At 44.2% G+C, this 23,083-nt stretch overlaps 1 protein-coding gene across 1 annotated transcript in view; it reads right to left on the bottom strand.

Moving 5' to 3' along the window:
* Window positions 1-887: 887 nt before the first annotated feature.
* RIC8B (RIC8 guanine nucleotide exchange factor B) overlaps window positions 888-23,083 on the bottom strand; it is a 55,048-nt gene continuing 32,852 nt past the window's right edge. The window contains exons 4-10 of the mRNA XM_066590493.1: window positions 20,865-20,959; window positions 15,494-15,644; window positions 12,553-12,648; window positions 12,037-12,181; window positions 10,616-10,760; window positions 9,040-9,159; window positions 888-3,152 (exon numbers count right to left, since the gene is read on the bottom strand). Of these exons, the coding sequence (XP_066446590.1) occupies window positions 3,041-3,152; window positions 9,040-9,159; window positions 10,616-10,760; window positions 12,037-12,181; window positions 12,553-12,648; window positions 15,494-15,644; window positions 20,865-20,959 (864 nt within the window). The 3' untranslated portion in view covers window positions 888-3,040. The remainder of the gene's footprint in view (window positions 3,153-9,039; window positions 9,160-10,615; window positions 10,761-12,036; window positions 12,182-12,552; window positions 12,649-15,493; window positions 15,645-20,864; window positions 20,960-23,083) is intronic.

Here is a 23,083-nt window from a genome sequence, read left to right as displayed (position 1 = left end):
GATAACCGCCCCCTATTGACAAGAACATTCAATCTACTCTTCATAGCATGTGTTTAAATGGCGCCTTCACACATAGCATAATCGCTGCAGGAACGCAGGAGCCACATCTGAACCAAAATTGTGTGGATTGGGCAGTAGTAGTTCTTGCGGATCTACTGCAGAATTAACCCTTGTAGTTGCACATGGTTTGTACTGTAAACCACACATATCGAACACAAGGCTCACGCACCGACTCCGGCACACCATCTCATTTTATGTGGCTTGCCGGCTATGCAGCGTTCAAGCTCATCCAACCTGCATATCCAATCCAACCACTAACCTCTCTCCTTTCCCCCTGGCATTTGTGTGAGCCATCCTATACGCAGATCAGAGGGGGAAGGTCAGTGGTCACAGACTCTGCACTGCCGGCGGGCCGAACTGGCAGGCTGCTCCGGCGTTTTCTTGCAAACGCAAATGGGTAGTGTATTTGCATACACAAAACACACACAGTGTGAGATGGTGCACAAATATGCACTGAATACACGGGTTTCATTCATATTCACTGTCCATTTAGGCTGGTCCATTCACGTCAATGGCCTATTGCAGTACGTAATACGCACTAAAGCAGGTCATACCACGTATCTCTGCACACAGCGTGAAAATACATGCTCACGTGAATGAGTCCATTGAAATGAATGGGTTCTGAATGTGAATTGCGCACATAATACGCTGCTCAAATACGCTTGTGTGGACAAGACTTACTAAGCAGTCTTACAATTCCACTTGGCCCTTTGAAGTCAGCCATAAGGCTGATGTGACCAGAATTCCACCATGTTTTCAGCCTGAGGGGTCCTTGGTTCCTACAACACTTAGCCATCCTCACAAAAAAAAAGGATAAAAAACAGAGAAACTGGAAAAATCATTTTATTGCCAATTCTTGATCAGCCATACGCAGTCCCAATAACCAATACATAAGTGTGTATATGTAAATATATATACAGACCCCAGTGTGTAGGATATGCATAGAGCTCTTGAGGCTTAGTGGTCCTGTACTAATATCCCACTGTGAGCAGTGACACCAATCCATGATAGAACATATAGAAATACTGATTGTGAGATCACATCAAAATACAGTATTAAGTCGCAACATATGGGAGTATCTGTGACATTTACAAGTATCCCATTAATACAGAGGTCGGCTAGTTTTTCTGCTTTTTTTTTTTTTTTGTATCTTAGAGCATTTCCCCTAAAAAGGCACAGCAAAAAAAAAAAAATCTTCAGTGCCTCCCATTCAGTTTCATAAAGGGAAACTATCATCAACTGTGAGCCCCATAAACTACATCATGGAGTTCAGAAGAAGAGAAAACGGAGTTCGGGGAGCAGAGCTTCATACTCACCAGATGCCCTATTTCTGGGCCGGGTCGCCGCCGCCCAGTTGGCATGCAGACAGATGGACTCTGTTCAGCTGCCTCTGAGTGCACTACTATGGGAGCGTGAGCTCACAGAGCCGGTTGAAGAGTCAAGGTGTGAGCATATGTCAGCTTTGCGGGGTCCAGCTGAGGAATGGGGCAACAGGTGAGAATAAAACCCGGCTCACTTGAACTTCATAATGTAGTTTATGGGGCTCAAAGGTGAGGACAGGTTCCCTTTAAAGGGGTATCTCGATCTATAACTTATCAGCGGCTTCCCTCACTAAGAGCTTTCATGGAGCAGCAGCATGCATGCCCAACTTTCTATTCACACCCTGAAGTCATGCATGCTACTGTGGACCACACCGCCCCATTCTAGCACTAAGTTGGAGTGGGCTCTCAGCATTTGGACCACTCCAAAGCAAAGCTGATATGCAAATTTGAAAAAGGAGGTCCTCTAATGGGAAAAACTCCCCCCACCCTCCCCCATTTAATCAATGCAACCAAATTGCAGCTTTCATGAAATGAATGCTGCACGGTTCTCGGTCGCTATGAACAACAAGGTGCCCTTTTTTGATTAGTGTACTTAAAAAAATAAAGCCCATTATGTTCTATATGAAGGTTCGCCTATGGCATTCTGACTCTCTGTGGTGGTCTTTTAATCCCTGTCTCATTCCTCACCCCTGTACTAGAAATAGCCTGGAGTTTTTCTTTAACCTCATTACGGCTCTGCTCCCATCTGCTTCAAGCTATTTGTGTTGAGTTCCTAGGATGGAACCACACAAGTAAACCGCATCTGATGGACCCCAATAGCTACAATGGAGTCCATCGGACTTCCACGATCATTGGTCCCCATACAGTTATTATTGGGCGACTCAGCATTTACAGAAATGTACAAATTGAGCAGCAAGTATTTTTATGTTCCCCTAAGCATACCGATGAATGAGTATTTAGTCGGCCGATCGCTGATAAGTGGGTTGTGTACAAGGTTCTTTACCGAGTAACAATCAACATAGCAAATACTTGAGTTTCCATATGGGTGGCTTCTTAAGTGACAAATCTGCCTAGTTTATTTGTGGAGGGGCTCACTGGATAACTGGACCAATTTGGAGCATGTGGGTGACCACTATGGGAGCTGCACGGTGGTCAAATTAGGAGTGACCCAGCTTTTCCAGATAAGTAAAGGGCCTTTTACACCACCCGATGACCAGGCATGAACGTTGACCTCCAACTAGGTAAAAGCTCAATTATCAACTGATCGTCTCATTCATGCGGCAGAGAAAAGGCAACTACAATCATTGGCAACCTCTCCGCCTGTGTGACTGGGCATGTGCCGCCATTAATCCGACTATCGCCAACGCACAAACGTTAGTCGTGAATAAAGCTGGCATTGGTCTGGGTGAAGGCCATTTAAATGAGCACAGGTCAACAAGATCAGCCGTAATTTAAGCGGCTGCTTTATGGAGGCCCTAAGAAAGGGATGAATAGAGAGAAAAAAAGTCATTAAAGTGCATTTTTTTCCCTTTTAGGGGAAATGCTCTTCCTGTAAGAATGGAAATGCAAGTTATAAATTCATATTTTAAAATTCAGACATAGCAAGAGTATAAATATCAATCCGTCACAAGAAGAAAATCCAGCAGGCAGGCAATGGTCTAGTCCGAATCCGAACTGTCCGGCTCGGCAATCTGCGCATAGTGTACGGCTTCTTCCAGCGGCGCCATCGTCCCGTCCGGTTTCACTCCCATCGGTTTAATAATATCTTCTCTGAAAGACAAAGTTAAAAAGATCTATTCAGTATGGGATAATAACCTGGACGCGGCTTCCTCCGTAGACGGGGATGGCATAAAAACGGCCAGACCTCAATGTTTAGCAAATAAAAGGACCACAATGAGTGTCCGAAGAATGGGCGCCACTCAGGCACAGTTGTGGTTGTCCAATTAAAGGCACCGCGCCGATGCTTAATGAGCAGCAGACAAGGTGCAACGTAAAGGCTGTATCTGCACCGGCCTTTGTCGAGGTAACTCGCCCCGGCGCTGGTTCTGCACTGGGCTCTGAATCAATTAGGTGACTCCATCTATTTTCCATTTAATGGTGTGGGGGGGGGGGGGGGGGGGGGAAGGGGCTTGGTAGTTACGAGGAACATTCTGCAGGCACATCCTCTAGTGGTGCTTGAAACCCATTCGATTCACTAGGAATTAGCTGAGCTTTTGTCTGCGCAGGTTTAATTACAGAGCTGACAATCAGTTTAATCCTTTTAAAGTTCCCGACGGCTCTCCAACATTAATCCAATTATATCTGCCCTGCAAGGCACTGCCGCATTTAGGAATCATTAAATATTGATTTAAAGCTAATAAAGAAGTGCAGAAAATTTAATTTTCAACTTCATGGCACCAACCAGAAACTGTAGGTTAAACCAAACCTGTGCACAAGGTGGAGCGGAGAGCCTACATGTACGAGATAGGATGGGTTTCTATGGGGGCCCTTGACTGCTGGAGGTTTTTTATGGTACCCAAACAGGACAGGGAGCAATCTGCTAATATACAAGCCATGCTAATTTTGCCCGGACAGCTGTAGTACGGGGATGCAGGTCCTGTACAATGTATAGCTGTTGAGTTCACCATATGGTCTCTGCAACAATCTTTTCATCTCAGTTCCACCAATTAGTTTCTAATTGGGGGGGGGGGGGGGCAAACAAACCCCAGCAAGCAAGCACTGCAAGTTTAAAGGGTTTTGCTGAGAGTTTTGAAAATTTAAAGGGTGACACGTAAGCTTAACAAAAAAAATTTGGTACGGCGTTAGCCAGTAGAGCAATATTTGATTGTTCCCTGCAAGAGAAACCAAGTAATCTTGTAGATCTGATAGCTTTTAATGGCTGACAAAAATACATGGTTATAGCGAGCTTTCCAACCTCTCAAGTTTCTTCCTCAGGCATAATAAAATTATATATACATATACACACACATATATATATATATATATATACACACACATACATACACTTATGACAAGGCACAGACATGGATGGGATTAATTTGCACTTAAAAGAATACCACAACAGGATGAGTAGAGGAATAAATACTTCTATAGTCCACTGATAACGATATGAAGGTTTGATGGTCCATGAATTAGTGTTAGGGGGTCACCAGGCCAGGGTGTTATATATGTGCTATAGATTTCTCATACTTCCTAGTCACGCATGAATCCTCAAGAAGAATTTATCCCTGTGTTGAAAGTGTCAAAAGTTATTATAAATTTGTACTTTCAAATTCTTTTATGGCTTAGTGATTTGAAATTGCCTTTAAGTATAATAACTTTCATGTGTTCCATGTTGTGTTCGCGACTAGAGAAATGCTCGGCCATGGGTAAATCTGTCTTTTTTTCTTTAATTGTGTGGCGATGAGATCTCATCCTTGCTTCCACTTTTTGTCCTGTTTCCCCAACATAAAACCCCCCAATAGAACATTCACTGCATCGGATCAGGTACACAACATATGACATGGAACATGTGAATGTCCCCGGGATCTTATAGTCCCGCTGTGTGTTGGGGACTTGTTCCTGGTTTTAAGGTGATGCCGCTGATCATTTCAGCTCTTTTACAGGATACAATAGGGAAGCTGAAGTGGTGCACGCTCATCAATTGGACCTAGACTCCCAGAGGTCCACCGGTAACAGAAGATTACCGTGTGCTGCTTATCCAACATTTCTTGGCCTAAGTGAAAAATCACACCCTCTGATGCGTCTTTATCGAGTCCACAAATAAAAACGACGTTTCAACAGCGACAGGTTGTCTTTTATCAAGGATGCTTTCTTTTAATCAATGCCCCATCCTCAGCATAGGTCATCGATAACAGATTGGCAGGGCTCTGACTTCTATCAGCTGTTTCCTGGAGCTGCTGTGCACCAGAACCATCCTAACACCATGCAGTGGTCTGGATTAGTACTGCAGGCTGTCTAATTCACTTCAATGGGAGAGCACCCGCAGTACTATTCTAGGGCTGCTGCACAGCATACAGTGTTAGGATAGTTCCAACATGCAGTAGCTCTGGCTATATAGCATGCCACAACTCAACTGGCCAGATATTGATGACCTAGCCTGCTGACAAGGTCATCAAATTCAAAAGAAAACAAAATTGAAAGTCCCCTTTAAATAATAAAATCCTGGATGCCTGCAGCCACCACTAGGGGGAGCTTACTACATACTGTTGTATATGAATTAAAGATCTAAAAACTCCTGTCATCCCGCAGGTTATCTTTTTAGAAATGTATGTCTACTTAGGGGAATTCATATTTATTTTAACATTTAGGTCCCTGTGGCAAATATGCACCCCTGACCTGTTAACAGATTTTGTCCAAGTGACATATATTACTCCATTTCTACACTCTGAATAGAAACATCCATGCAATACTATAGGCAATAACTGGCACAGAGTTATGGTGGCATGGCCCCTAGTTAAGGCATTTGTGCTAGTGGTTCCGATACAGAATGCCAAAGTAAGTAACAGCATGCTGCACTACGGCCTGGTAACATGCCAGGGGGTATGCTCATAACCCGATGGACCCCGCTATAGTAAGTTAGTCTGTCGGGCACTGTTCCTTCCCATTATGTGGAGGTTCCAGTGATATGTTTTTTTTGTGTGTGTGTGTGCAGGAGCCAACTATGGTGCCAGCGTGAACCCTGCCTAAGCAACAACGCTGGTTTCCCTTGAGCAGCTGAATGGCCTCCAAATTGTTCCTACCATCTACATTCCTTACAGAGTTGTAGAAAACTTTTCCATAATTGCCAATATCCTATATGGAGCGTAAGTTTGTCCATGTCACATTCCTTTATCGGCTTCTGCGTCTCCTAAGAGAAATCCATCCACCTCCAGGTTCAATTAGATAAAGTACCTGAAAAAGCAAAGTATTCCCCATCTATCCCTTTCACCCTGCCGGCCACAAGGACCCCAAGGCGCGCGCTTCTTCCCATACACACTTAATGACTGTCTGCAAGAGCCATTCCCAAGCCGCGGCTCTTCTTCCACAATGCCGAGCCTCGTCCCTATTAATATTTGGTGTTAATTGAAGCCTAAATACCAACAATACTTTGTATTTGCTTTCTATTACATGATTTTGTTTTGTCGCCCGCTACAAAGAGCGACAACCGCACGGCCTTAACAATTAGCTTGTAATTATGTCTTTTTAATGAGCGGTCCTGCACAGGCCGCCCGTTCTCTTATATCCTGAATATAACTACAGAACTCGGCGATAATTGGACCCACTGGAGGATTCCAAGTGCCAACAAAAGGCTGGCTGGCAGCGCGAAACCTTAAGTAGAACCTATTGTGGTATATATAAAGGGCTGCATTCACAGCAGCTCACTTATTAAAACTATAGGCGGATGTACAAAGACGGATAAAAGTGAAGAAGGGGAAAACACGATCGGAGGAGAACATGAAATATAATAGCCTGTATACAACCAGTTTCAGCCATGTCTTAAAGGGACGGTAGAGATTTGTAAAAAGCATTCTGACCCATCCAAAATAGACAGGACTCTGGGCCGGTCACACAGGGGTTGGCACCTGCTGCCAGATCAGCAATGTTGGCGAATGGGGATATTTCTGAAGGGCCCACTCACACACTGCAGTTTATGCTGCTATGCTTATGGATTGGTCGTCCAGGAATGGAAAGAAATGCTTTGCCTTTTTCTGGAGTCAGTTGCATATGTCTGTCCACGGATTGTGTCTGGTATTACAGCTCGTTTCCGTATTATATATATATATACATACATATATACACATATATATACACATATATATATATATATATACACACATATACACATATATATATATATACATACATACATACATACATACATACATACATACATACATACATACATACACACACACACACACACACATACATACATACATATATATATACATACATATATACACATATATATATATATACACACATATACACATATATATATATACACACATATATATATATATACACACATATATATATATATATATATATATATATCCATCCAACTTGCAATATCAGTCTAAGCACAACAGTGGCGCTGTTTCTGCAGGAGGAGGGTGGGGTATAAACCCAATTATGTGATTTAAAGTTCCATTAGGACAACCTTTCTTTCTACTGCACCTTGCCCAAGGTAATAGTTTGGCACTAAATGACCATGAATACAGAGCCATCAATGAGAATGCAACACTACTTAAAAGGGGTTGTTCCACTACTACCTATTTTGTGTAATAGCCTGCAATACCAACCTTGGCTGAGTCCTGTTGAAGTGAATGGGACTCGGCCTGCAGTACCAACCCAGACCACTGAAGAATGTACTGTGCTGTCTGCTTTCTGCAGCAAAACAACAAGTGGGCAACACCCCTTTGATTGCTGTCCCCTGCACAACGGTACCCCAGCCACCTGCAACACAGGAAATTGTACCAAAGCACCATTCAAGTGTGCAGATTGCAGCTTCCTGACCAGAAACACTGCTGTGCAGCAACAGTACATACTGCATCTGCCTGAAAATAAGACCCTGTCTTATTTTTGCCCCAAAAGATGCGCTAGGTCTTGTCATACTTACCTAGCAGGCTCGGTCCAGGTCCCTCCCGCTGCTCTTCGGAGCTCTGGCGCGCTTCTTGCAGTCCTTGGCTGCCCACAGAAGATCACCTCCTGGTACCAGGATTCAATAAATCCCGCCACTAGGAAGCGATGGCTCTGATTGGTTCTTGAGCACTGCTCAGCCAATCAGTGCAGTCTTCGATGAACCAATGCAATGGCTGTGATTGGTTAAGATTTATGAATTGGCTGAGCTACGGAATTAATTGGCCAATTTATAAAACAACGAGATGGCTGTGATTGGTTCTTCAACTGCTGCTCAGCCAAACAATGCAGCGTTAGATGAACCAATTACAGCCATCACATTGGTTCATCAAGCACTGCATTGATTGGTTCTCGTGCGCTGCTCAGCCAAACAGAGCTATCGCTTCCTGGAGGCGGGATTTATGAATTCTGTAGCCACAGATCATCTTCTGTGAGCGGCCGAGAAGCACATTGGAGCTCCGAAGCGCAGCGGGTGGGACCTGTACCGAGCCTGTTAGGTAATGTATTTTTTTTCCTTTTACGTAATACAGCTAGGGCTTATAGTTTCAAGCCTCCCCAAAAATCCCCCCCAAAACAGGACAGGGCTTAATTTCAGGGTAGGTCTTATTTTCAGGGAAACAGGGTAGTAGTAGTAAGGCCGTATTTACACGGGCGATTTCCTGGCGCGACTTCAGTCCGATTGTCATAAGGATGGACCTTGCATGAGAAAATGACCCATTTTTTTCTGTGTGTTTACACTTATGGGAGAGAACGTTTATCACGTCCTGCAATGCGATGACATTTTCTTGCAAACATCATCATCATGGGTAAAATTGCATGTTTAAGAGTGCAAATTCTGTCTAAATGTAAATACGGCCTAATCAGAACTGAGACCCCTTCATTCTTAGAAACACGGGGGTCTTAGAGGTCAAAACCCCATCCACCATAAAGTGATGTTAGAGCCTAGTGATCGGCCATTGATTTATAGGACTTCCTTCTTAGTGCCTTCTTAGCGGCTGCACTGTATAACTCAAGCCCCTTGTGTCCTCCGTACCTGGACAGTTTGTCGAACATGTTGACGAGTTTCATTGCCTCATATTCCTTCTGCTCCTCCGTCATCTCATCCATAGGGTTTGGCATTGGTTCTTCCACATGACCAGTTATTAAATTAATGCTGAAAGACAAAAATGGACATTATTATGCTTCACAATTCCACAGACTAAAACTAACATTGAGGCTGTATCCACATGGGCTATTTTAGTGCAAGTTATATCAGACGCGGAGAGAAGAATCTCGGAAACAACTCACACTCAGCTATGTGAATATGACCTGAAGGTAATCAGTCACCTTGGCGAGACCCACAGAGCTGCATAGAAAGCACTAGTGAGCATGGGCACGGAATGAAGAGGAGCAGTCATGGCAGTTAGCAAATACCCCACGTTGTGGTGGTAGTATGGCTTGTACTCCACTGGAACTCCTATGCTGTCAATATCCATAGATATATACAGTATATGATCTGAAACAGCTCCACCCTTGTCGATAGGCTGTGTGTGGTATTGCAAGCGGCTCTACATCTCTATCCTCGACAAGCCCACCACTATGACACTGCAGAGCTGCTCTGCTCGTTAGCGGCGTAAATAGCATCTCTATAGTTAAAGAGGGTTGTGCCAAGTTATTCCCTACCCACAGAATAGGAGATAATTTTAGGATCCGTGAGGGACTGACCGCTACCAATCCAGAGACCAGGGGTCCTGAACGCCCCTGCGTGCGTGGAACAGACGTTGCATAAGCACTGGTGATTTCTGAATGCTTGTACTCACCAATTTCCAATAAACATACAGAGATGAACAGAGCGACAAGGTGCACACGCAACCTCCTCTCCGTTCACGTGGGAACTTTTGGCACCCATTCTCAATATTGGTGGGGTCCCAGCGGCCGGACCCCAACCGATCATACAGCTCTTTTACACGGAACGATCATCGTTCAAAGAAAAAAAAATTTTTTAAAATTTTTTTTGTTGGATTGTGCAAATTTGAATGATAATCGTTCCGTGTAAACGTGACCGCCGATTGAACAAGAATTTGTTTGGTCCTCGGTCATTCCCATTTAAGCAGGGAGCAGTCAAAGTGTGCCCGTCTGAAGGTGCTCCATGTAGTTATGGCGTTCTCAAAGTTGTCCATACGGTATTTACTCTCCCTATGTTCCTTCCCAAATTCTGCCCTAGATCCCAAACACTGTGCCACTACTGGAGAACAAGGATTCAGCGGCGGGTTCTTTGGCATTTGTAGGTTTCTGAGAAGTAAAATAATTTCCTCACCAGCGACCTAAACCTGCCGATCCCCAAGAAGTGAAAAATAAGTACACAATGTTACTCCCTTGTTGACATGCCTACATAGAACTGTTTATTCTAAACCCTTTTGACAGCTGAAAGTTGACAATCTGTACAATTTATGATAGGGTGGCGATTATCCTTAAGCTAGTAACTTTATCTATAAACTATCTATGGTACGCCCCTGTCGTTATTTCCAGTAATACCAACACCAAGGTACTTTACACAACAGAGAGTCAAAAACAAAAGCTTCATATGCCATCACAACCAAGCCTCTATGGATTTAGACAGATCTTCTTACTTTGGTTTCGCCTTGATGTATTCTTCAGTGTCTGTGTCCTCATCATCGGAATACCAGCGATCACCTCTCCCACCGGCTAGGAGGCCTCTAGCAGCAAGAAGCCCAGCAGCATTTCCATAGCCCGTGTATTTCAGAAGGTTATCCACTGCCAGGAGAACAACAACAAGTCAGCAGAAATACATACTCCACCCAAAACGAGACAAATAATCCTTTCTAAGGGTCCGCTTACAACAAATGATTTATCGTTTGACCTAGTGTACCATGTCAGAGTTCGCTCGGGCAGCCTGGCTATACAGGTGGATACATGGTTCACTGGTTCAAACGATAAGTCGTTCACATTCGCTGTAGAAGTGAATGAGAACGACTGAACGATCGGTATTTAAACCTAAACCTCTATGACTAGAGGAAAGAAGGTTTCTTCACCAACATAGAAGGGGGTTCTTTACTGTAAGAGCAGTGAGACTGTGGAACGCTCTGCCTGAGGACGTGGTGATGGCGAACTCGATAAAAGAGTACAAGAGGGGCCTGGACGCCTTTTTTCAGAGATGCATTATATGTTATAGTCACTGATTACACCAGAAGGGTCAGTGATCCGGGGATTATTTTGATTGCCAGATTAGACTGACGAAGGATTTTGTTTTACCCTTAAATGGGGAACATTGGCTTCTACCTTATTGGGTTTTTTGCCTTCCTCTCTGGATCAATATTGGGGGATTATGGTCTGAACTGGATGGACATATATCTTTCTTGTCTGCCTTGCATATGATGTCACATTTTGGTCCATATTGGCCATCACAATTGTTCAAACTGGCCAACCATGTTCAATAATATTGGGTGACCGATGAAAGATAGTTTGTGAACTATCAGCTGAAAATCTCAAATTCAGCCAACTTCTTTCCAGATGATAACAGTTTGTCATTGGTCAGCTCAATTGACTGTTCATTACAGAGTTTGGTTGAAAGCACCTATTTTCATTAATTTTAGTGTAATGTGCATTGGCACCTCTAAGACCACCGTACACATTACAGTTTAGCTCACTGAACACGTTGATAACAGTGGGGCCAAAGAACTCTCTAATGTGTATGGAGAATGCTCGACTTCCAACCCGACAGATGAGGTCGGGGAAATGAAGGATCGGAGAACTTGAGTTTCAATGCCTGATCATTTTCTTCCCCTGAGAGATAAGCCGCTGCCATAGCTGTCTGATTACAGCTTACCTCCTTAAACACACAAAAGCTCACCAAGCTAAATGTTCATGTGCATGAGGGGCTGGTGGAAACAGCTGTCAGAAGAACAATCGTTCATCTGACAGTTGTTGGTGTATTAGGGCCTTCAAAGTGGCAGTGATCAAAGCTTTCTGTGAAAGGAAGAAGTGCGTATTAAATACCGAGCAAACAATCAGATCAGTATTGGCCAATTACCTCTCTCTTTGCACAGAACAAATAGAAATTCGGCAGCAATTTGCTTGACCCCTAAATCCACATTGGTCATCAATCGCACCAATTTGTTCCTTACAGTAGTCCCCACTTCTGGTCGGTTGGAGACGTCCCTCAGCGGTGGGAGAACCTACCGGAAAAAAAGTGAAAGAATAAGAAACGGTCAAATTTGAAATTTCTCATCCAATGCCCCACTGATTACATATGGTAATGACTGTGCGGCATACCATCTAAGATTTCTCAGCAGTCAAATATGTTTGGATTGGTGCCTAAGCAATAGACATTGAGGAGGTTGGCAAGGTTGGAGGCATGGTGGGGAATGGGTTGGTGGTGGTGATGGTGGGAAAAGGGGGGGGGGGGGGACAAAATTCAGGGCAAGCTGGCTTTTGACTTTTAGCAGAACAGGGCATCACAGATGACAGCCCGATGGCGTCTGTCCTAGAATAGAAGTTTCCTGAATTTCGATGACACAGTTTAGCCATTGCATACACATAGCTTTACCTCCGCTTTGATGTACTTTCGGATGGGTCTGTGCGCTCGGCAACATTCTGTGAGTAAACTAAGGACAGGAGTGAGGCCTTCTCTGTAGCTGCATCCCTGAGATAAGGTGGAAAGAAAGAGATGATGCCTGATGTTAAGCAGACTGCGATATAAACAGGAAAGTAGTAAATTAACTTAAGACAAGCAATAAAATGATAAACTGCAGCCAGACACACAGGATCCCCGGCTCCAAACAAGAACTAAATCATCAGTTACACATCAGAACAAACAGCAGGATGGCTCCACGATATGCACGCTACTTTAACCCCTTTGTCACCAACAATTTTAAATTCACCTCGCTACTGCCTGAACTCTGTGCAGCAGCCACGGAAATCTATGTCCTGTTCTCTGCGGGCGATCACAAGTTCCAGAGTGGCTGAAGCACCTGAAACAGGGGGTTACTGACCACCTCTGGTTCAGGTGCCGTCATTAGGACCAGATTGGTTCAGGTCCCCGATGACACATCGCAGTTACAAGCCACTCAAAGCACTGCCTAGAAAAGTTTGTTGTAGCAACAAACTTTTCGGGCATTTCAGGGCTGTAAGGGTGGGTCCACACGGGAGCTGATTTGCAGGGAAATGTCCGCGTCGGGCATTCTGTGGCAGATTAGCCGTGGAATGCCTGTAAACTTTTTTGAAACGGGTTTTATCGCATATTCCTGTACGGGATTCACTCCCTCATTGAGGAGAGGTGAATTCCGCAGTGGAAACAGCGATAAAATTGACATACTGCGGAATTAAGATTCCACATCGCATGTCAATTTTCACACGGATTTTGGCCGAGATATTTCCGCAGCATGTGGATGAGATTTTCAAAATCTCACCTAACTTTGCCGCTACTGTGAATCCCACGGAATTTCTGTGTGGAGGGTCCATGACAAATCCGCCTCGTGTGAACCCCACCTAACAGCTTCTCTCTCCTCCTGTTTCCTGTCCATGTGAGAGATTGGAGGAGAACCCCATTAATGCCTTCTATTACAATCCCCATCACCATGTAATTAGTATAGGTGATTGTATAATGTAGAGTTAATTAACACTATCTAGAAATAAAATTACATTTTCAAAGCTATGCCCACACCAAAATCTGCAGCCTATTTTACGGTGTAGATTTTGGTGCGAATCTGCACTAAAATTTCTCACTATTTGGTGCGTTTTTTGACACAGATCCACAGCGGATTTCATCCTTTCAAATGCAGGGAAGACGTCTGTTGCAGATAAACATCAAAATCCAGGTCTGCAGCAGCAGCAGAAAATCTGCACCAATTTTGGTACATGTGAACATACCCTATCATTAATTTATTACTAGAGATGAGAGAACGTACTCGGTAAGGCCGATTTCGCAATCGAGCACCGCGATTTTCGAGTACTTCACTACTCGGGTGAAAAGTACTCGGGGGCGCTGTGGGGCGGGGCGGAGCGGAGGGTAGCAGCGCGGATAGGGGGGAGCCCTCTCTCTCTCCCTCTCCCCCCACTCCCCTCTGCAACCCCCCGCTCACCCACAGCGCCCCCGAGTACTTTTCACCTGAGTAGTGAAGTACTCGAAAATCGCGGTGTTCGATTGCGAAATCGGCCTTACCGAGTACGTTCGCTCATCTCTATTACGTAAATTGGTTACTACATCACTTAGTGCCCTTCGTATACATTAAAGACTAATATAAAAGTGAAAATTAAAAATCATATAGTAAAAAAAAAATAATAATAATGTTAATGTAGTAATTTTCCTGCATTGTTCAGAAATCGGAAATATATTTCAGGTGTTACATAGTGTTTATAGGGTAATTCTAGAGTGGAACTAAACGTTTCAGCAGTTCGGGCTCTCTTACAGGCCGATATATCATTCAGTGTAAATCCACGCAACGAGAAATCCGTTTGTCCAGTCTATGCTGCAGAAAAACCTGAATGACGCAACGGCTCATGTAGACAGGCTGTCATCCATCTATGAGCGACTGCCCGTCTACTGTAAATGGAGGCAGACGGGAACAAGCCCCGAGCTGCTCCACCTCCATTCGCAAGCGATGACCAGTCCTGTGTAATAGCACAGAAACCATCATCATTGGGACAACCCGTAAGCATCTGCGCCCAACAGGTCACCCCATCTAAAAGCACCCTTTGGTAATGACGGCCATATGAAGGAGGCCTGAAGTCGCTGACCACACAGTTGTAAGATTTCAAGTCATCAGCTCCATCCTTCACCCTCCGACTACAGAAGTAGATACATTTTCAGCAATTTGTAGTTAGACCATTGGACGAACTGCAGACTGCCATAATAGGTGGCCTATTACAAGCAATCAGGAGTAAAAGCAGAGCGCAAGAATAAAAATGCCCAATTTCACATAGATCCCTTTTCCAATGAGCAATGTTAATATGTAAAATTAGTTTAGGGAACGGCTCTGAAAAACCCCATTTACACTGACAGATGATTGCTCAAACGATAGTCTGAGTGACAATTTTGAGCAATCATCTTTGCATAGTCTATAGTAGCTAAGTACCTACTTAAGAGCTATGCAGGCGGAGGGGGATATTGCCATTATCGCTTGGCGAACAATACAGCTGTTCTGCATAAGCAAACAGCTGTATTGTTCTCCGCGATTACAGCTCGCGTCCCGCTGTGAACTACCAGCGGGACATGGGCTGAAAGAATCTTATCAGCGCTGCCGAGTGTGATAACAGCCCACACCGCTGATAGGAGTTCATCGCTCAATTCAAGAAAACTCGAATTGAATGATGAACGACTCGTGCTTGAAAACTGCACAATGTCCGTGCCTTTAGACCTAACGGTTATCGCTCAAAAGATGGCTTTAAGCGAATTTTGAGCGAGAATCGTTGTGTCTAAATGGGCCTTAAGCGATTGCCTAATGACTAATGAAAAGTGTCGTTTCAACAGACCCCCGTAGTGATGATACCTTGTCAATTCTCTTCTCCATGAAATCCAGAATGAGCTGGATGGCCTCCATATCTGCTTCATTGTTATTCGCAGACATTTCTTTGCTTGAAGGGCTTATGAGGACATCCAGGCAAGAAACGGGGACGTTGCTCAACAGATTGACTGTATTGCTGGGGAAATAAGTTAAGAAATTAAAAAATCCATAACTAACAAATTATAGGCCGAAGCATGAGACAGATCGTGTAATGCACAGCTGAATGGTCCAAGTTTGCTGAGGGTCTTAAGATCCAGACATTCAGATTAAGGGGGACGACGGTGATAAGACATGATCTAGCACTGCCACTACTTGGATGAGAGGGGTATCACAACATACTGACAGAAATGGCACATATATTTCCAACACCAGCAGTATACGTAGTTCCGCCATCTTTAACCGGCCTCAGCATGTCACCGTTTATCCCAGCAGCCCCATGCTCACTCTCCTCCATCTTGGCTTTCCTAATAAGCTCAAACCCAAACTCTTCCCAGTCACTGACAAAATGCCATTTTCTGCATGGCTGTGCCTGAATCCCTGTTATCTTGGTGGGGCACGCAGTGATGCTTGTCAGGTCCCACCAGTGTATATAATGTCCCCGGTAGCAGTGACGTGGGCTGTCAGCACAATAGCACCGACATTCCTCAGGCCGCATGTATATAATAACATTACTTCTCTTTTCTCTGGCCAGTAGTCATTAATCACTTGGACGTGCCCCTCCGCCTCCTCCTGCCATGCAGGGGCTTCACCTCCGTGTGGGAATGGAGGGGAGTTTATACCACAGGATGCTCCACATTGCTGAATATAAATAGGATGCGGCACTGAATGGCCGACTGACACGTACAGCGAGGTATGTGGGGTCTGATTCACAAGTCGCTCTGCTGATTATTTGTAATTCCTTCACTATGTATCTAGCCCCCAGTATATATAAGCGGGATAGTGTTATATCAGTTAGTTACATGGGATTGTTCTCAGTAAGAGAAACCACGTGATCTTGTGGATATGATACCTTTTAATGGCTAACAAACATACATGTTGCTATTGAGAGCTTTCGGACCTCTCGGGGTCCTTCATCAGGCTTAGTTAAACAGATCTGGATGGGAACACACACACACACACACACACACACACACACACGGTGATTTCAGGCTGAGTTTCCCGACCGGATATCCTACTCGCCTGTGGGAAATTAAGTCTTACTGATGATGATGATGATCCCTGTCACACAGTTATAATAGAGGAGATCACAGCTCATTCTCCTGACTGTATGAACTGTAAAAGCTAACGATAATAAACTGCCCTCTTAGTGGGCAAAAATGGTATGGACTCAGCTAATGAATCATGAGATAGATGTGATACTGGAAGTAAAATATCTCAGCCTCAAGATGAGGAAAGGGAGTCACATTCTGGAGGTCTACTGCGCATACCAGCCAATCAGATGAGGGGAGCAGGGATGGAAATATGCGTTTTTGCAGAAGTGGCACTTGATTTATTTTTTGTTTGTTTCTTGAGGCGTTCCAGGCCTGACAAGAATTTTTACTATTAGCAGGGCTTATAGGAAGACGTTAAATGTACAATGTACTGCAGCACTGAAGTTTTAACCAAAATGGCCACCAATTTGAAGCTGGCGACAAGACTTTAGAGTCACCAACTGCAGCGAGCTCTGCAGGGGCTTTATTGTGGCCTGCCCCCAGTGCGGCTGTGGCGCCAGGGAATGACTCACAATAGTACGGAGACTATGGCAGGCGCTGTATGCAGGGGAAATCCTGACTCTTCCCGATGTCCTACTCTAGGGCATATTACGTACAAGGAGACAGAGGAGTCAGAATATCCTCTGCATACAACGCTCATCATCCTGGATCTCCGACGGGCTCCATACTACCATGAGTAAGAGATCGGCGTGTGAAAGCTGAGGTGGCAGGAGGTTTGTGGGGAGGGAAAGGCAAGATACTATTGTACTAACAGGGACCACTATTTTACTAATAAGGACCATGGAGGGTGCTATTTTACTTATGCCTTGTTCACACGAGCATGCATTTGCACGCGAGTAGGCATGCACAAACTGCGCGTCCATGCATGTGCTAAAACACGCGTGAACGAAGCTCCATGCAGCATTGCTCTCAATGGGACTGCCGCTGCTGCCGGTGGCCCCATTGAAGTCAAATCACTGCAGGGGTGGCGGCATGCTATTCCTTTCAATGGGGCTGCCGACAGTCAATGGGAGAGCTTTGTGATCCTCTGCCACAGCTCTGAAAGCTGTGGCAGGGGATTCTTTACTCCCGGCGGCGAGTTCCCTTGTCTCTGAACACTGACAGTGCTGTCACAGTGTTCAGTGACAAGGGGACTCCCCACAGGGAATACTGACGCGCAGCACAGACCTATTGTGCACGCATGTCCTATGTTTTGCAGGTACGTGCGTTTGCACGCCTGTAAAACACCGACATGTGATCACAACATAGGAAACCGACGGTTCTAATAAACGCACAGTTTTGTGCGGACGTATGTACGCACATTAACACGCTCGTCTGAACGAGGCCTTAATGAGAGCCCTATGTTAGTAATGATGGTCACAATTTAAAAAATGATGGCCACAGCGGGCACCATTACCAAATGGGGTCATGAAGGGGAGCACTATAACCAAGAGGGGTCACAGAGAAGGCATTCATTTAGTAGAGGAACTATTACTATGGGGAGCGATACTGAGAAGTAGTAGTCATGGCAGGGTGCGTTCACATGCAGCAGATAAAAATCCGCACCAGAATCCATGTCAAAATCTGCGGCATTTGCTATGGATTGCGTTGCAGAATCCGCTGTAGACCCACATCAAAATCCGAACCAAATGGTGCAGATTTTTGTTTTAGCTATGGAACATCAGCAGCAAATCCGCTACGTGTGAACGTATCCTAGAAAGTTTACACCAAACTTGAAGTGGATTTCACCATTTACATTGCCCTCACAACCTGCTGAGGAAACCTCTCTTACATGTGACTGGGGGTTTAATAGCCGCAGATATGTACTATACTTCAGGGCAGATTTTAGCTGCCAATTTGCACTTCATGACCACAAAAGATCCGTCTAAGCAAACAAAACAGCACGTGTAAAATGTATTTGCTGTGTGCAACGAGCAGGTGGGGCGATGTCGTAATATACCGCGTGGTTGACTTACCTCGACGCACAGAAAAGCGAGATTAAAATGCACTATGGTTAACCAGACAGTGAAAAATCTGCTGACGCACTCAAGTGGCCTCGTGCGTGACGGCAGAGTCAGTAAGAGACGGCGGGGCACGGCGCAGTTGATGATAATGACAGGAAAAGAGCTGCGGTATTTTGAAAACTGGTCAGAAGATAAATGCTGGCTGCTTTAGCAGAGGTCACATCAGATGGGCACTTATGTAGCTTCCCAGCTCTCTGCAGTTAAAGAGAAGATCCGATTAGCGGACGTCTAGTAGGATGTGGTAATAACGCTTCTTACATGACCATCCTATTCCCGGGCTTCACCCGTTATCAGTGGGTCATTTTTCGGTCAAATGTGTTAAGCTGGGTATTTGTTTAAAGGGACCCGTCAGCAGTGTAAGCTATAACACTACTATATATGTTATTACTATAACAGTAACAGTGCTGGGACGGAGGTTGCCATATGGCGGTATATGGTTATCTACGCTGCATTAAAATTGCAAAGAAAGGATCAGAATTTCTTCACACAGCCGAGCCAGGCTCCCCCGGTTTTGATGGACGGGCACACTAATTCTCCACCCCCTGATGAAATCCCGAGCAGGTGCTGTCATGGCAAGAACGTTCAGAAGTTCCGCCATTGTTTTTAGGGTTTCGTTTTCTCCCGCGCGGATGATCCGCAGTTCAATATGCCCATAGACAATCATTGGGCATTCACAGGCATTTAAATACCTGTGGATGTCATTTTTCCCCCCGGCGAGCAGACTGTACATGCGGGAAAAAACGCAGCATGCTCCATTTTCTGCGGTTTTCCTGCACGGAAATCGTGTGGGCCTGTGGACATGAGGCCTAAAACCCAGAACATTTTTACTTTCCTAGCAACAGAGTTGCATGAGGTCTTGTTTTTTTGCAAGGCGAGTTTTAGTTTTTATTGATACCATTTCAAAAAGTACCTATGACTTTTCAATTGCTTTTTATTCTGTTTTTTTGGGAGGGGAACAAAAGAATAAAAGCAATTCTGCTACTACTATTTAGTAGTACAACGTTCACCATTTGAGATTTTAGTAAAATATTTTCATTGCCCATGCAGCTACGGACGTGGCAATACCTATTATGTGTTGCTTTTTTTTTTACATTTTTTTTTGGTAGTTTATCCATTTAAGGCCGCCTGCACACAAACTATCTGGATTCCACATGTGGGAGTCCGCAGCAGTATCCAGCTCTGTCCAATGACAATTGCGGCTGCAGGTCGGACAGCCACCAGTAACTTCAGTTGAGGCCGTCCGCAGCAAAATAGAGTATGCTGTGATTTCTCCTCTGCTGGTGGAAATCACAATTCTTTTCGGCGACTGTGAAGGAAAAAGTGATTTTAACATCCCATCAACGCATGCCATTTGCTGCGGATCCTCCGTGCGGTTGCCGACCACGGATTCCGCTATTCAAATCCACCTGCGTGCAGCCGTCCGTAAACAGGTTTTTGTTGTGAAAGATCCTTTTTTTTTTTTTAACTGGATTTTTTTTCTGTCAAACTTTTATTAAACTTTCTTTTGACACTTTTTTTAGTACCTGAAGAGGATTTGAAGAGGTGATCGTTTAATCACTGGGATAGTACAGTGCATTCTGCTAAGCCTAAGACAGCAGCCTATTAGACTCTGCGGGAGGAAAGGCTTAATAGGCTGAGTTACATGGTAAACATGGAGGCCTTTGTCAGGCTTCCGCCTGCCCTGGGAGCCCATTGGTAACTTGCAATCACACTGCAGGGGTGCAGATAGGTGACAGAAAAAACCTCCCCAACATCTGCTTACATGCTGCAGTTGCTATTGATATTGGCATGTGAGGGGTTAAACTGCCAGGATCTGAGGTTTTTCCATTCCTGGTTGTTTAAGCAGGAGCCTGGCTGTCAGTAATCAGTCCAGCCAAGGCCTTAAAAAGATGCATGCGCAGGTTTGAAGCCCATTATGGAGGTCAGTAATAAAATGTTAGTTGGCTTTAGGGGGAGCTTACTGAACTTAGTGTAAATTATAGTAAATTTGTCATACCCCGTGGCATTAGCGTAAAAAAATGTGTGGCATTTCTATGGTGCATAAATACCCCCGTGGTGTACGAGTCCGGGGCATTCACGATTAGTACCCCCCCAACTATCTCCCTAATTTCCATACAGTCACAGATACATAGTTACACTGACCTGTGTAGCTCCTCTGTTTTGTCTTCAGATGGACCCCGGGAAAGTAAAATATGGCGTAAAATTGCAGCCAGGTGGCGAAACTGATGAGCGTCGCTCTGCATAGCATAAACAAGGGAAGACAACATCAGGAGGATCAATACAATGAAAATAAAAAAATTACACTTGCTTAAACCCAAGTTTGGCTGCAGTTAAGCTCAAATCCCCTGACCTGTCATACCATGATCTATATTGGTAAACCCCTTTAAATCAAGTTTTTAAATGCTAAACATTTTTTTAAAGAATTTTTGGTGATTTAACTTTTTTTTACTTGTTACGGTCTACAGTATATGTAAAAAAAAAAAATATCCTAAAATCTTGCTATTTTCTCCACCGAGTGTAATAGTCTGACATTTCCTGTTCCGTTGAGATCACTCTTCAGCAGTCATTTCATTATCATTACAGGCAAGAATGTAATCACATACAATACAAACATCCATATAGAGAGAATACAGGATCCACCAAGTATTGATGGTCATAGCTCTCCCCCCTCTCCCTGCACAAAGAGCATGTTCACAACACTCTCTCATAGAAGTTAATGAGTAGTCTACAGGTTCCTATAGACTTTGGAATTGATAAAAAAAAATAAAAAGATTCTCGAGGTCCAGATGAATTACATCCTAGGATACTAAAGGAAGCAGCGGAGGTAATTGCTGAACCACTCGCCATAATCTTTGAAAATTCCTGGAGAACAGGAGAAGTCCCAGAAGATTGGAGAAGGGAAAATGTTGTCCCTATCTTCAAAAAAGGCAAGAAGGTGGATCCAGGAAACTACAGACCTGTGAGCCTGACTTCTATACCGGGAAAGATCATTGAACAAATAATTAAACAGCATGTATACAAGTACTTGGATGAAAATGGAGTAATTAACCAGAGCCAGCATGGGTTTGTAACAAACAAGTCATACCAGACGAATCTAATTTCCTTCTATGATAGAATCATCAACTAGGTCGATCAGGGAAATACAGTAGATTTATTATAGAATTTGACAAAGTATCTCATACCATCATTATTGGAAAAATGACCAAATATGGGATTGACAAGGCAACTGTTAGGTGGATTCACAACTTGCTGAGTGATCGTACTCAAAGATGTTGCACATCCAAGTGGAAGAATGCATCAAGTGGGGTACCACAAGGCTCTGTCCTAGGCCCAGTGTTGTTCAACATTTTTATAAACGATCTAGGAGGAGGAAATTGAGGGGAAACTGATCAAAATTGCCATTGACAGAAAGCTAGGAGGGATAGCTAATACTAGGGAAGAGAGGGTATTCAAAAAGATCCAGAAAAGCTTGCACAGTGGGCGGAGACTAACAGAATGGTATTTAACAGGGAAAAATGCAAAGTCCTACATCTGGGCTAGAAAAATAAAGCACATATAGAATGGGAGGGGTCGGGCTAAGCAGCAGCACATGTGAAAAAACTTGGGTATACTAATAGATCACAGACTGAACATGAGTCAACAATGTGATGTACAAGTTAGCAGAATTGGAATACACCTTTAACAAGATTTGCCACTTTTTGTATGACATTTTACAAGTTTTACGATAACTGTTGTATCACATAAGCCTCGGACGTTATAAGGAAGACCCTTATTCCAGCTAATCAGCTAAATGCTCCTACCACCTGTGGGCAGGAAAGGCGAATACCGGAGAGCGGTGATGGCCGCAGCCACAGAATATAAGAGGTCAACAGTTAAGCGATTTAACCATGTGATGGCTTCCGCTTGCTGCATCCATTTCTGTGTAGGTGCTAAACAGGAGTCGAACGTGTCCAGCGCACGCATCTCTATCATGCATGCGCTGGACGCATTCAGCTACTGTTCACTACTGGCACAGAAGTGGACAGGGAAGGGAAAGCCAAATGTGCAGTCACCTGGGTAAGCCACATGACCGCTGCCCTCTTACATGCTATATACAGGGAGGCCGTTCTACTATACTTATATGCCGTGCATGGGCAACACAGGGCCGTCAACTGAAGAGCTGGGGCAAGTGATGAGAGTTTAGGGTTTTAGGGACACAATAAGACAAGTTATGGCATCTTACGACTTGCACTATAAAAAGGTGGTTTCTCATGTGATGCAATGTTATGCGACAGACAAATCTGCTGCAAATCTGTAGCCTTCATTTTATAGAATAACAGAACTTTTTTTTTCAAAATCCCCATAGAGGACTTGAACTTGCA

The sequence above is a fragment of the Eleutherodactylus coqui genome, chromosome 2 (assembly GCF_035609145.1).
Source record: "Eleutherodactylus coqui strain aEleCoq1 chromosome 2, aEleCoq1.hap1, whole genome shotgun sequence".
NCBI classification, from domain to species: domain Eukaryota; kingdom Metazoa; phylum Chordata; class Amphibia; order Anura; family Eleutherodactylidae; genus Eleutherodactylus; species Eleutherodactylus coqui.
This window is presented reverse-complemented; position numbering and strand designations above follow the sequence as displayed.